The sequence below is a fragment of the Vidua chalybeata genome, chromosome 22 (assembly GCF_026979565.1).
Source record: "Vidua chalybeata isolate OUT-0048 chromosome 22, bVidCha1 merged haplotype, whole genome shotgun sequence".
Classification (NCBI taxonomy): domain Eukaryota; kingdom Metazoa; phylum Chordata; class Aves; order Passeriformes; family Viduidae; genus Vidua; species Vidua chalybeata.
In genome coordinates this window covers 2,039,009-2,053,263 of record NC_071551.1, presented here as the reverse complement: position 1 = coordinate 2,053,263, position 14,255 = coordinate 2,039,009, and the positions used below count along the sequence as shown (strand labels likewise).

The following is a 14,255-nucleotide window of genomic DNA, read 5'->3' as shown; positions in this document are numbered from 1 at the left end:
CCACAGTGACCCCCAAGTCCCACTGCGGGGGTCAGGGTGGGGCCTTGGACTTTCCCCCTTCCCCCAGGGAGGGGGGGTTGAGGCAGGACCGATGGACAGACCCCGGACACGGATGGGGCTTGGACAGACGGACACGAGGATTACCAGGGCACAGGGAAAGGGTCCGACCCTGCTGGTTTCTGAGTGGTACCTTTGAGGTAAAAAGGGGCATTTCTGGGGTGTTCTGCAAGGGCTGGGGGGCACTGCCTGTGTGTCTGGCCAGGTGTGAACTGTCCGTGTGTCCAGCTGTCCGTGCAATGTCCCTCCACCCAGCTGGGCCTGGACCTGCCCGTCCATCCAGGCCCATCCCCTTCACCCACCCATCCCATGGATCTGTCAGATGGACAGAACGGGAGTGTCCAGCTGGACACACGGACATCGTACATCCAGCTGGACACACAGGCTTGGGCTGCAGACAGATGAACAGATGGACAGACGTCCAAATAGACAAATGTAAATGGACAAATGTATTTCCTTCTGGATAGTTGGATGTGCTCATGCCCAGCCAGACACCTTCCTCCTCCACCCATGGCCATAATTGCCCCAAAAGCCCCTCTCCAAAAACCAGCGATTTCACACCCCTGCCCTGCCCCCACAGCCCCATGTCCGTCTGTCCGGGCCCATCCCTGTGTCCGTCCCAGCCCAGGCTCTGAGAAAGGGGAAGGGTCCGGCCCGATCCCGACTCCAAACCCATGGACGGGGGAATGGGGTGGGGGTGGGGCAGGGGTGTGAGGGGGGCAGGGCAGGGGTGTGAAATCGCTGGTTTTGGAGAGGGGCCTTGGGGCAAAAAATGCATTTTTGGGGCATTTATGCTCATGGATGGAGGAGGAAAGTGGTTGGGCAGGTGTCTGTCTGTCTGGCCAACTGACTGTACAATGTCTGTGTGTCCAACTCGATACACAATGTCCAACTGTCCAGCTGGACATACAATGTCCAGTTGTCCAGCTGGATGTACAATGTCCAACTGGATGTACAATGTCCATCTGTCCATCTGAACACTCCTCTGTTCTTCTGTCCATCTGACAAATCCACTATTCCCATTCCCAGCTGAATGCTCCTGTCTGTCCAGCTGCATGTCCATCGATCCCCAGGGCCATGTGTCCAGCTGTCCGTCCATCTGGACACTGTACGTACAGCTGGACACACGGACATTGTACGTCCAGCTGGACGGATGGACAGACACCTGCCCAGCCAGACACTTTCCTCCTCCATCCATGAGCATAAATGCCCCAAAAATGCATTTTTTTGCCCCAAGGCCCTGCTCCAAAACCAGCTATTTCACACCCCTGCCCCACCCTCCTCACGCCCCTGCCCCGCCCCCTCACGCCCCTGCCCCGCCCCCACCCCATTCCCCTGTCCATGGATTTGGAGTCGGGATCGGGCCGGACCCTTCCCCATTCTCAGAGCCTGGGCTGGAGATGGACAGAGGGATGGGCCCAGACAGACGGACATGGGGCTGTGGGGTGTGAAATTGCTGGGTTTGGAAAGAGGTCTTTGGGGTGAAAAGTGCATTTTTGGGGCATTTATGCCCATGGGTGGAGGATGAAGGTGTCTGGCTGAGCAGGTGTCTGTCTGTCTGTCTGTCTGTACAATGGCTGTGTGTCCAGCTGGATGTACAACTGTCTGTCCAGCTGGACATGCAATGGTCCCTCTGTCTGGCTGTGAACGTAACCAGCCGTGAGTCCATCCATAGAACTGTCTGTGTGTCCAGCTGGACATGTCCTTGTCTGTGTCTGCCTGTCAAACCATCCCTGTGTCTGTCTGTCTGTCCGTCCAGCCATTTCCACTGAACATCCAACCACCAACAGCCCTGTCCATGTGTCCGGCTGGACAGCGCAGCCTGTCCTGAATCCTCCAGCCCCCCCCCAGGCTGGGGAGCAGGGATGAGGACAGATGGACACATGGATGGTGGCACAGGTGGGCACATGGATGGACAGACGCGTGTCCAGCTGTCCAACTGGACATGAAGCTGTGTCCAGCCCAAAGGTGACCCATCCATGTGTCTCTGCCACTGTCCAACCATCCACGGAGCTTTCCACGTGTCCAGCTGGACCTGCAGCCATCTCTGTGTCCGTCTGTCCTGGCTGGACGTGCCCCTGTCCATGCGTGTCTCCCTTCCCTCCCCACCCTGGGGAGCAGGGGAGGAGTGTCCAGCTGGACAGCTCCTGCCCTTCCCACCTGCTGGGGGTCCTGCAGGCCCCCAGCCCCAGCAGGGGGGGACAAGATTGGAGCCAGCACTTCCCCCCTGGGATACGGACAGACGGATAAGGATGGACACATGGCCCCTGACACCCCCAGCCCCCCCTCCCAGCTGCAGGGCCTGGGGGGGGGGTACCTTGTGGGTGTGCCCAGCTGTGCCCCAGACACCAGGTGGGGCAGGACAGGCTCCTATGCCTTACCTCCATCTAGCAGCACCTTTTTTCCTGTTTTTACCCCCAAACAGGGGCAGCTCCCCTGCCTCCACACCCCTCCCTCGGTGGGGGTCAGCAGGTGAGGGTCTTCCTGGGCTTTACCCCAGAAATCCCCATCTGCTGTTCTGGGTGGGGTTGAAAACCTTAAACCACCGTTTTAATCCTTTCTCATCTCTTTTAACACATCACACTCTCAGCAGTGACTGGAGTCTTTCAGTCCCCCCCACTGGGCTCCAGCTCTGCAGGAACCCCAAAACATCCCCTGGGCAGGAAGCTGCAGCCCCCTCCCCAAGCACCAACCCTTACAAAATAATGCATTTTATTCCATCTCTTTCCTTCCAGAAATACACTTTTTACACCATTTCCGAGCTGTCTCTTAAATAAAGGCTGGGCGGGAGCGGGGTCACTCGGGGGGCGGGGGCGGCCCCTCGGCCGGGGGGGCCGGGGCAGCGGCCGGCGGCGGCTCGGGGCCGTCGCGGGGGCGGAAGAGGAGCTCCCCGGCGGGGATGACCTGCTCTGCCGGCCAGCCCGCGGCGCCGTAGGGCTGGTAGAAGTCGGGCTCCGCCTGGAACATGACGAGCGCCTGGGCCGTGTGGATGCGCACGTGCTGCGCCAGGCTGCTGGCGTCCAGGAACTTCTCCCCGCAGGAATCGCAGGCGTAAAGGATCTGCGTGTTGGGGTCTGCCGGGGGAGAGAGAGAAACACACACCAACATGGGCGAGGCGCTGGGGTGGTGCGATGGTGTAGGAAATAGATTTGTAGAAAATTCTACAAATCTGCAGATTCTACAGGATGGGAGCTGCCAGCCCGTGCTGGTACTCCCAGAGGTGCTGGGGTGGTGGGATGGGAGGAGCCAGCCCGGTATTCCCGGTATTCCCGGTCTCACCTGCCTCCTGCACCTGCTTCACCGCTTTGGTGATCTCGGCTTTAAGTGCTTCAGTCTCATCGGCCGTCACCGCAGCTGCCACGGGCACCACTGTGGGAACGGGGGTGACAGGGACATCAGGGGGACAGGGACATCAGGGGGCCTGGCTGGGCAGGAATTCCCCCCTGGCCGTGGATCCTGCCCAGTGCCGAGGTTGGGAGCGGCTCCAGTGGGATGTGAGGCTGCCCAGACCTGGGTGCTGTGCCTTTGGATAAATCTGCAGTGCCTCTGGGGGCTCCAGGACCTCCAAGCTGCACCCCATGGAAAAGCCCCAAACTGTCCCCCCACAAATGAATCTCCCTTTTGGGGTGACTCTCGGGCCCCTCAAACTGCACCCCATGGATAAACCTCCCTTTCACGACCGCCCTAAGGCACCCAAGCTGCTCCCTAGGGATAAGTTTCCTCTCTGGAAGGGGTCCAGGGATCCCCTAGGCTGCCCCTCACAGAAAAATCTAATTTTTGGTGTGTCTCCTGGAACCCCAAGCTGCTTCCTGGAGATCCACCCCCATTTTAGGACAGCCCTGGGATGCCCAAGGTGCATCCCATGGACAATCTTCCCTTTTAGGGTGGCTCCTGGGACCTCTAAATTGCACCCCCATAAATCAACCTCACTTTTGGGACAGTTCCAGGCCCCTCCAGCTGCTCCCCACAGACAAGTTTTCCTTTCAGGCTGACTCATGGAACACCCAAGCTCCTCTCCAGGAATAAAATCTCCCTTTTGGGATGGCATCTGGGACCTCCAAGCTGCACCCCATGAATTAAACCTCCTTTACAGGACACCTCCAAGAACCCCAAGCTGCATTCCCATGGGTATTTCCCTTTTGGGATGCCTCCTGAGTCCCCTAAGCTGAAGCCCCATAAATGAACCTCCCTCTGGGGACAACTCTGGGACCAGCCAGCTGCTCCCTATGGATAATGTTCCATTTCAGGACAACTCCAAGATCTCCCAGGTGCCCCTCACTCTTAACCTTCCCTTCTGCATGGCTCCCAAGCTGCCCTCCATGGATGAACTACCTTTGGGAACCCCACGGGCCCCCAGCTCACCTGTGAGCTGCGTCACAGCGGTGGCAGCCAGCGCCTCGGTGGCCAATGTCACCATGTCATCGGACGCCACCGTGACGATGTTGACCTCGTCGCCCTCCTCGGGCTCCAGGATCTTGATGCCAGCCTTGCCCTGGTGCACGGTCTTCACGTGGGAGCGCAGGTTGTCCACGCGGTTGAAGCCGCGCCCGCACTTGTCACACAGGAACGGCTTCTCCCCTGGGAGAGGACAGGGAACGGGGTGTGAGTGAGGGGGTGATGCCCGGGGGCGGTGCAGGGTTCTGGGAGGTACCCACCCGTGTGGATGATGATGTGCTTGGACAGGTCACCCACGTTGACAAAGGCTTTGTTGCAGACGGTGCATTTGTGGGGCCGGATGTTGTCGTGGTGACGGATGTGGTTGGCCAGCTGGCTCGACTGGACGAACCTTGGGGAACGAGGCCACGGTCACCACAATCCATGGTACCTCCACCCTCCCTCCAGAGAACAGCACCTGGCTGCAGAGGGCGAGTGGAAGTGCCCCCTGATATTCCACCACCACCGAAGTGCTCCTCCCGGTATTCCCAAGGGGAATCCTCACCTCTTCCCACAGCGCTCGCACACGTAGGGCTTCTCCCCGGTGTGCTGGCGCACGTGGGCGATGAGGGAGCTCGCCTGGGTGAAGGCTTTCCCGCAGATCAAGCACTGGCACGGCTTCTCTCCTGGGGAACCACAGGAGAAGGTGGGTGGGGAGCACGAGGGGAAGGAGAACCCCCGGGGAGGCAGGAGCGTATCCGTACCGGTGTGGATGCGGACGTGGCGCTGCAGCGCGCCGGGGTCGGCGAACTGGCGCTGGCAGTGCACGCACACGTACGGCTTCTCCCCGCTGTGGATCCGCAGGTGCCGCTTCAGGTTACCTGGGAGCAGGGCAGGCTGAAGGACACCAGATCCCCCTCCCCTTTTCCTCCTTCCCAGAGCCCCAGAAGCTCCCTCGGGAAAGCATGGTGCTATTCAGGGAGCAGGGACCGCGCAGGGATCAAGGGAAGTTGACTGAACCATGCCTGGGATCAGGCAACACCGTGGAAGTGGAGACAGCCAGAACAAGCACCCAGTGTTTGAGGGGATCAAAAGACTCCACTGGGATCATTTCAACCCTCTGGCTCTGCAGCAGGCTGAGAGAAGATGGGAGGAGACATCCCTATCTCCAGCATTTGGATGAGGATCCCCTTTCCAGGGTGTGGCTCCATGGAGAAAACCAGGAATTCATGCAGCACAACCATGGCACCGTAAAGCCGGGATGAAATCCTTCCTCTGGCTCTGATCCAGCCTCAGAATACTCCCTGCTCCCCCCAGACCATCTAAGTCCTGTCACTCAGCCCCTCAGCCCCCCTCCTCCATGTTACCTGATGTGGTGAACTGCTTCCCGCACTCCCGGCACTTCAGGGGCCCATCTGCGATGTGGATCTTCAGGTGAGCCTTCAAATTCCCCACCTGGGGATGGAGAACAGGATGGAGAGAGCCCGAAACCACCTCGTCTCCCTTCGGAGCAACCCAAATCCCCGTGGATCCCTTTTGGAGTGGCCTCTGGGACCTCCAAGCTTCACCTCACGGATAAACCACTCTTCCCAAGCTCCAAGACCCTCAAGCTGCATCTCATGGATAATCCACCCTTTCAGCACCACTCTGGACCCCCAGCTACACCTCATGGATACACCACTATCCCAGGACAGCTCTGAGAGCCCTGAACTGCATCCCATGGTCAAATCTCCCTTCCAGGACCACAGTGGCCCAGCTTCCCCGCTCCCCATCACACCTGGTTGAACTTCTTGTCGCAGTGGGGACACTTGTGCTCCTTGTCGGTGTCGTGCGTCTCCAGGTGGCGCATCTTGGAGGTGGGGTCGGAGAAGGAGCGCCCGCAGTAGTCGCACTGGTAGGGCTTCTCCCCGCTGTGCACCAGCTGGTGCCGCTTCAGGTTGCCCGAGGTGGTGAAGAGCTTGCCGCAGTCCTCGCAGCGGTAGCGGGCCTCGCCCGTGTGCCGCTTCTTGTGCAGGTTCAGCAGGCTGATGAGCCGGTAGCTCTTCCCGCACTCCTCGCAGCCGTACGGCTTCAGCGGGCTGGGACCAGGGGGGAACGTTACACCCAGCACCGGGGTCTCGCTGCCCCAGTCTGAGTGTCAGCCCCAGCCAGATCCAGGAATCACAGAATGGCTTGGGTTGGAAGGGATCTCCAAGCTCATCTTGTTCCACAAGACCCCACCTGCCCACTTGACCAGGTTGTTCCTAGCCCCATCCAACCCTGAACACTTCCAGAGATGGGGAGGCCATGAAACAGCATGAAAGGGAAGCACAATTTGGACAATGCTCTCAGACACAGGATAGGATTCTGATGGTGTCTGTGCAGGGCCAGGAGATGGACTTGATCCTTGTGGATCCCTTCCAACTCAGGACTATCCTGTGACTGTGGAAGAGGCAGAAAGACAAATCTCCTCCCGGATACCCCAACACACCGATGAATTTGCAAAGGATCCAACCATTCCCAGCAAACCTCACATTTTTCAGGTGTCTTTCCCTGGCTCCACCCATACCTGTGTGTCTTCTCGTGGGCCTTGCAGGCGGCCGGGTCAGAGAAGGCCTTGTTGCACTCCCTGCACGAGAAGGGCTTCTCTCCGGTGTGGATACGGATGTGCCGCTTGAAGTTCCCAGTGTGGGTGAACTCCTTCCCACAGTCCTAGGGATGGAAGGACAGGCACTATCACCCTGCTGTCCCCGAGGCACCTGGTGGCATCTGGGAGCTGCTGCCCAGGAGCCTGGCTGGCCTCACCTCGCACTTGTGTGTGACGGAGCCATAGGCCTTGGACTCGGTGCGGTCGCTGTAGGTGCCGGAGCGCAGCAGGCGTGGCTCCCCTGCGTTCTCCTGCCCGGAATCCGTGCTTCCTGACTCATTATCCTCAGTGTTTTCCCCGTTCTCCAGCTGGGTGGGCTCCTCCTCGGGGATTTTACCCTCATCTTCCTCCTCCACTATCATCTCCCCTTCTTCCTCCTTCCCTTCCGGCTTCATCTCTGCAGGACAGTAGAAAATGGGGATGCTCAAATTTGGGAGTGGCAGCAGAGGCACAAAATCCACCTGTATTTCCTAACCTAAGAATACTGGGATTAGGTATCCCTTGTCCCCAGGGAAATCACAGAAACATCTGAGTTGGAAGGGAAGTGAAAGCTCATCCATCATCACCTTTGATTGGAATCACTTTGCATTTGCAGAGGATTAGCCCTGAATTCCCAAAGCCTGTGCAGGCAGAAGAGAATTTCCCAACTCTCCTCACTATGCTCCCAGAGGATCCATACCTCACAAAACTCACACAATTAATTCCACAGATAACGAGGGTTCAAGCCCCGCCCAGCTTTGTCCCAGCCCCTTTGTCCAACGCACCTCCTGTCCCGGCGGTGTCCATGGCCGCGAGGCTGTCGCTGCCCACCGCGCTCTCCGACGGCTGCGGGAGCCCGGGAGCGTCGGCCTTGGGATCCTCCTGGATGGCAGCGCCAGTCCCTGTGAGCGCCGGAGTGTCAGGACAGGGTGTGCTGGGGGTGACAGCAGGACCCAGGCTGTCACCCCTCGCTGCCTCACCTTCCTGGCCAGCCAGCTGCTCCGCAGGCGCCTCGGGCTGTGCCGCGGCCTCTGGCTTCTCCTCCTTCCCCTCGGTGTCGGGAGCAGCTGCTTTGGCTTTGTCAGGCTCCCCCAGAGCTTCTGCCACCACCGATGTCTTGTTATCGGCCGCCACCTTGTCAGCTCCTGCGAGGCAACAGGCAAAACCATCCAGCTGCTGCTGCCAGCAGGATTCCCAAATCCCACAAAATTCACAGAAGTAGCAATTTTTCAACTGCTGGTGCTGCCCAAGAGGATCAAACCCCATCCACGCGCACCAGATGCACCCAGGAACTGGGTTTGCAAGGTGGCCAAGGAGCATAAGTGGATAAATTTTGGACTGCATGAAGCACAAGTGGGTAAATCTTGACTTTGCCTGGGTGAGGGGAAGCCAGGAGGGTACATACCAATCTGCTGCTGGTTCACCCCAGGGGGATTTTCTGGGGGCACAGAGAGAGATTTGAGTGCGTTGCAAGCGCTGACGATCTCCTGCATCTGCAGGAAACCTGCCACGGCCAGCACGTCCTCCACGTTGTCGGGGCTCAGGCTCAGCTTAGCCGTGTACATGAACTCCAGAACCTGGCCCAGGCCTGCAGGGGAGGTGACACAACCAAAAATGAGTCCTCACCCCTCACTCTTTCATTTTGAAATGCTCAAAATAACAGGCTGAAGAGCCTCCCTCAAAACCCGAGCGAGGAATTGTGTTGTTTAAGGAGCTGGGAGGGATCCTGGATAAAAACCCCAGGCCTACCTGCGGCGTTGCTGATGTCCAGGTGCACCACGTCCTTCTGGTCCACGAAGAGCATGCGGAAGTAGTCGCTGCAGGCGGCCAGCACGGCCTTGTGGGCCTTGAAGTCGATGCCGTCCACCACGAAGGTGCAGTCGCAGAGCAGCCCCAGCTGCCGCTGCTGGTTCAGCTGCTCCAGCACCTGCTGGCTGTGCTGCGGGAAATCCATGGCTGTGGGAGGCAAAAAACACCACAGGGATGGGGGTGAGGTGTGTGGTGAAACCACTGAAGGGCTTGTGGAGGAGGAGAGATCACAAAACATGACCTGACTGCCCTCGTGGTTAAAATACAGCTCGAAAAGGTGAATTTCAGCTCCTCTCCTGGCTAAATCCAACCCCAAACCCTCTCCTAGAACAGCCACGACTCCAGCACTGGGCTAGGATGAGTTGATGGAACAGCCACGATGGTTTCAGCAACCATGACAATATTCAGAACACAGCTATTGCTCCTCAGCTGGTCCAAGCAGCGAGTAGGAGCCTTGTCACCTCTGCAGACACAAGTGCCATCGTCCCTCTACTGTGTCACAGCTCCTGCCAAAGCCACAGCATGGGAGTGCTCATCCAAACCTTCCAGCTCCTGCTCTTACAGCTGCTCACGTCACGATACCGAGGAATTTTTATATTTTATTATGTGTTTGGAGGGAGTTCTCCACGCCTGGAGCACAGCTCTGCCTAAGGAATGCTGCAAATTGCTGGAAACATGGCAAATCCCCAATTTTCCAGCAGGTCCTTGTCAGCAAAGTGCCACACTGTGGATTTTCTCCTGAGCTGCATCCGTAGGGTGAATGAAGGGTTTTCACTTGGCTTTGTCTTCCAACAATGATTCTGGTGCTGAAGGGAATTGGGAATTGTTTCAAGGGATTGGCAAGGAGGGAGCAGAAAGGAAACAGGGACTATCCAGTTATTGTTCATGCAGGAAGTCTCCAGAGCTCTGGACACTGGAGCAGGAAGGTTATGGCTGGGGAAAGACTCCAGGATTCCATGCTCGGTGTCTCTGAAAGTTTCCAGCCCATGGAAGTTGTTTTTCCACTTCATCACCTCTTAAATCAGGAGTTTCCAGTCAGGAACAAGCAAGAGGTTTGGATCCACAACACCAGGCACTTCCAGCTCTGGTTCCTTCCAGTGATCAGTGGTCAGAGGGAGCCTCCTCCTGTCAGCTGTGACTGCCAGCAACACTCGGGGAAGGATCTTCCTCCCCGGGATTCCTTCAGCTTCTGTGGGCATTCCCAGTGTGGATGAGAGGCCAGGACCTCTCTGACAGCATCGGATCACGCACAGAGAGGACGTTCTACTCCATTTTGTCATTGCAATGAACTCCCTGCCCTGGCTTTCCCCCAGCTCTCCAAACTCCCCCAGCCTGTCCCAAAATACATCCCTGACAGCCAGAAAAAACAGTACTTGGGTCAAGATACTGCACAGCATGGCCCAGTGTGGTTTGCAAAGCTCTGGAGAAAAGGGGGAGCATTTTCCCTATAGGGTAAACAAGGCTGTGGTCCGTGCTTGGAGAGCTCTCTGCGCAGCAGAACCTGAGGAATCCTGGCAGTTCCATGCACTAAAAGGGTATTTTGGGGAATTTGTGGGAGGCACTTTGCATCTGAACGATGATTTTTAACGTTCCAGGATTGGACTTGTCTCAGCTTTGCTCCCCAGCTTTGAGAAGGAAGTAAAAATCCAGGAAACTCAACTCCTCCCTAAAAAAACTTCCTATTTTCTGTAGTCTCCCCTGTAATGTCATATTCCAGCTCCCCTTGGAAGCGCAGCAGGGAGAGGCTTGGATGAGCTCTCTATACCTATGCCCAGCAGCCAATGTTACCTTTACCCACTAAAACCCCTGACTCTGAGGTTTGACAATCCCAAACACCTGGTCCCAACCCCCAGGAGTGGTGCCCGAGCTCACCCCTGTGCTGCGGGGAGTAGAGATACCCGGAGGATCGAGGGCCAGAGGGTTGCGTCTCTCCTCCAGAGATTTCCCTCTTCCAAGTGCTCAGGTCAGTCTCTATGCAGCCATCCTGGGAAAAATGGGATGGAAAAATTCAATTTTAAACCTCCAGTCTTGGGTGCTGAAGGTGCAAAACCCCTGATGCAGGACTGGGCATCCTCTGATTTCCCCTCAGGGGAGACGATTCCCCTCCCGACCTCTCCCCCGACGAGGTTGTTGAGTCTCTCATTATCCAATTAATCATGCAGAAGTTCATTATGAGCCCACCCACGTCCTCCACACAGATAAATACAGCAGCTGCAGTCCCAGGGAGCTTCCCACGCGAGCTCTGCTAAGCACTCTCGCTAATTAGCAATATTACCTCTCCCCTTCCCTGCCACAAGAACATCTACCTATTAAAAACCCCCAAACCTCCCTAAATTAGAAAAAAACAGTGAGTTAAACACTGCCTTTCCAGGCTGTCACCACCCAGCCATCCATGCTGGGAAGATGAAAGGGAAGAGGGGTTTGCTTCCTACCCACCGTCATCTCCCGCCTCGTGCGTCAGCTCGGGGAACAGCGCGGCCCCAACCCTCGCTGCCTCTGCCCACAGGGCTCTGTCCTCATTTCCAGGAACAGATCCTGCAACGGTTTTCATGAAAAAAATAAAGTTTGGAGCTGATCTGAGCAGAGCAGCTCCACATCATAATAATATTAATAATAATAATAATATGGATCATAGACTAGGGAAGGGCTGCAGACCTTGTGGTCGGAAGCGGAAGGCGAGCTGTGAGAGGGGAAATGAGCACAAAGAGGAAAAAATGTGGTGAAAAGGAAATATAAAGTGAGAAAGACACGAGAAGAGGGACATCCTGAGGATGCCTTGGCTATTTAGATTTCAGGCTTATGGATGTGCTGGTGCTGCTCTGGACCCCAAGACATCACTTGAGCCTGAGATCTGCCCTGAAACCCCTCCTGTGTCTGCAGCGCCCAGGGATGACCAACCCTTGTCTCCTCGGGGAAAAATACCCTTTGGAATACTGGCTGAGGGCTGGAATCTCGGGAGAAGCCTCTGATACATAAACAAAACTAAGGAAACGCGGCCGGTGCAGGAAATGTGTCACCCGTGCCGGCCCGCAGAGGGCACGGACAGCCAGGAGGGGCTGTCACCTCGCCAGAACAAGGGAAAATCCCGTTTTCCTTGCGGTTTTCCCCGTCCCTGAGGGGCAGGGATGTGTCTGGAGCTGGCTCGGGGCTGTGACCCCCATTCCCCAGCAGCCGGGAGGATCTTTGGGTGGCCCGAGGGGACGGCGATGCCCCAAGCCCGGGGGACACATGGCTTCGTCCATGGCCTGGCCCCGAGGCACCTCACGGCTGGGGGTGACACGGCGGACAGGGACACTCCGGGCAGGGGCCCTCACGGCGGCCGCTCGCTCCTCTCTCGACAACCACGAGCCCCCTGCTCCCCTCATGACAGCCAGAAGCCCCACTCCCCTCACGACAGCCACCGACCCCCATTCCCCTCATGACAAGCAGGAGCCCCCCGCTCCCCTCACAGCGGCCAACAAGCCCTGACAATATCCGGCAGCCCCTCGTTCCTACCGCGACAACTCCCGTCCCCCCCAAGACAGCCAGCAGCCCCCCGTTTCCCAGGGCTCGCCAGCCGGACCGCACCCACCGCAGCCTGCCCGCAGAGAACCGGGAGCCGCGCACCGGGGTGACCCCCAAAGCGGCTCCGTTACCCCACAGGCAGCGAGCCAGGCCGCAGCCTCCTCCCCTCCCAGCGCTCGTGTCCTACTCAGCCCTCTCCCCAGCCCCTCCAGCACTCTCTCGGGGCCCCCATGCCGCACCTGCCATGCCGGGCCCGGCGGGGCCTCACCCGCAGCCCGCGGCCCTCACCGTGACACCGACCAGACAAAGGGCGCCGCCATCTTGGCGCCGGGCGGAAGCGGCGTCGCCCCGGCCCGCCCAGCGGCGGCGGCGTCACTGCGCATGCGCGGCGGGGCCCGGTCACCTTCCCGCCCCTTCCTGCCGCAGAGGCGCCGCCATGACAGTGAGGGGGCGGTGCTGAGAGGCCGGGAGGAGCCATGAGGGGTCCAGAGGGGCCATGAGGGAAAGAGAGGAGCCATGAGGGGTCCAGAGGGGCCATGAGGGGTCCAGAGGGGCCATGAGGGAAAGAGAGGAGCCATGAGGGGTGCAGGGGGGCCATGAGGGAAAGAGAGGAGCCATGAGGGGTCCAGAGGGGCCATGAGGGAAAGAGAGGAGCCATGAGGGGTCCAGAGGGGCCATGAGGGAAAGAGAGGAGCCATGAGGGGTCCAGAGGGGCCATGAGGGAAAGAGAGGAGCCATGAGGGGTGCAGGGGGGCCATGAGGGAAAGAGAGGAGCCATGAGGGGCCCAGAGGGGCCATGAGGGAAAGAGAGGAGCCATGAGGGGTGCAGGGGGGCCATGAGGGGTCCAGAGGACCCATGACGGAAAGAGGGGAGCCATGAGGGGTCCAAAGGGGCCATGAGGGAAAGAGAGGAGCCATGAGGGGCCCAGAGGGGCCATGAGGGAAAGAGAGGAGCCATGAGGGGTCCAGAGGGGCCATGAGGGAAAGAGGGGAGTCATGAGGGGTCCAAAGGGGCCATGAGGGAAAGAGAGGAGCCATGAGGGGCCCAGAGGGGCCATGAGGGAAAGAGAGGAGCCATGAGGGGTCCAGAGGGGCCATGAGGGAAAGAGGGGAGTCATGAGGGGTCCAAAGGGGCCATGAGGGGTCCAGAGGGGCCATGAGGGAAAGAGGGGAGTCATGAGGGACCCAGAGGGGCTGAGGGGAGCTGTGAGGGACTGAGGGGAGCCATGAGGGGCCATGAGGGGCCAAAGGAGGCCGAGCACAGCTGTGAGGCTCGAAGGTCCCGGTGCCGGCGCCACCGTTCATCGCTCACCGTGTTCCCAATCACAACATCACCGCTGCTTAAACACCCCTGAGGTGGCGAATCCGCCGCTGTCCCAGTGCCTGACCACCCACTCCATGAAGGAATTCTCCGTATATCTAACATAAATCTCCCCTGCCACAACTTGATGCCGTTCCTCTTTTCCTGTCACTTGTTCTCTTGGCTCCATCCTTCTGTCAGGGAGAAGGTTCCCGGTTGTTGGAAATAATACAACTTTCCTAACTAATTTTTAATGAGTTGTTTTAGTTAATTGCAAGCAGCACCCACCTTCAGCCAGTACTAGTTAAGTTTCTACACAGACTCTTGTTACTCAGATCATTAATCACCAAAACCTTGAGTTTGTTAAAACTAACCCTGACAAGATTCTATAAAGCCAAAGGCATTTGAAGATTGGACATCTGGGATCCTAAATTTACTGTCCTTCAAGGACATTAGAGTAACCAGAAAATAGAGAGGAGATTAAGGCCTGGAAAACTGGAGATTTCAACAAGATGATAAAAGAATTATAGAAATCAATTAGCAATAGAGGACAGTATGCTAATTAATGAGGAGAATTATGTGACTTAGAACCAATGAACATTAATT

At 57.8% G+C, this 14,255-nt stretch overlaps 1 protein-coding gene across 3 annotated transcripts; it reads right to left on the bottom strand.

Annotated features, from left to right (window-relative positions):
- Positions 1-2,752: 2,752 nt before the first annotated feature.
- Positions 2,753-12,716, bottom strand: ZBTB17 (zinc finger and BTB domain containing 17). 3 transcript variants are annotated; one of them, XM_053962985.1, is made up of 17 exons: positions 12,589-12,696; positions 11,282-11,380; positions 10,718-10,829; positions 8,786-8,992; positions 8,442-8,624; positions 8,017-8,181; positions 7,822-7,938; positions 7,216-7,454; positions 6,980-7,122; positions 6,209-6,509; positions 5,799-5,886; positions 5,196-5,312; positions 4,997-5,117; positions 4,713-4,843; positions 4,420-4,635; positions 3,337-3,426; positions 2,753-3,131 (listed from the first exon to the last, which is right to left on the bottom strand). In XM_053962985.1, the coding sequence occupies exons 2-17, from the start codon at positions 11,285-11,287 to the stop codon at positions 2,854-2,856; spliced, it is 2,514 nt and encodes an 837-aa protein (XP_053818960.1). In that variant the 5' UTR covers positions 11,288-11,380; positions 12,589-12,696; the 3' UTR covers positions 2,753-2,853. The 3 variants fall into 3 exon arrangements, with proteins under 3 accessions (XP_053818960.1, XP_053818959.1, XP_053818958.1); XM_053962984.1 differs by having other exon boundaries at positions 7,822-8,181; positions 12,638-12,716; XM_053962983.1 differs by having other exon boundaries at positions 7,822-8,181.
- Positions 12,717-14,255: the final 1,539 nt, after the last annotated feature.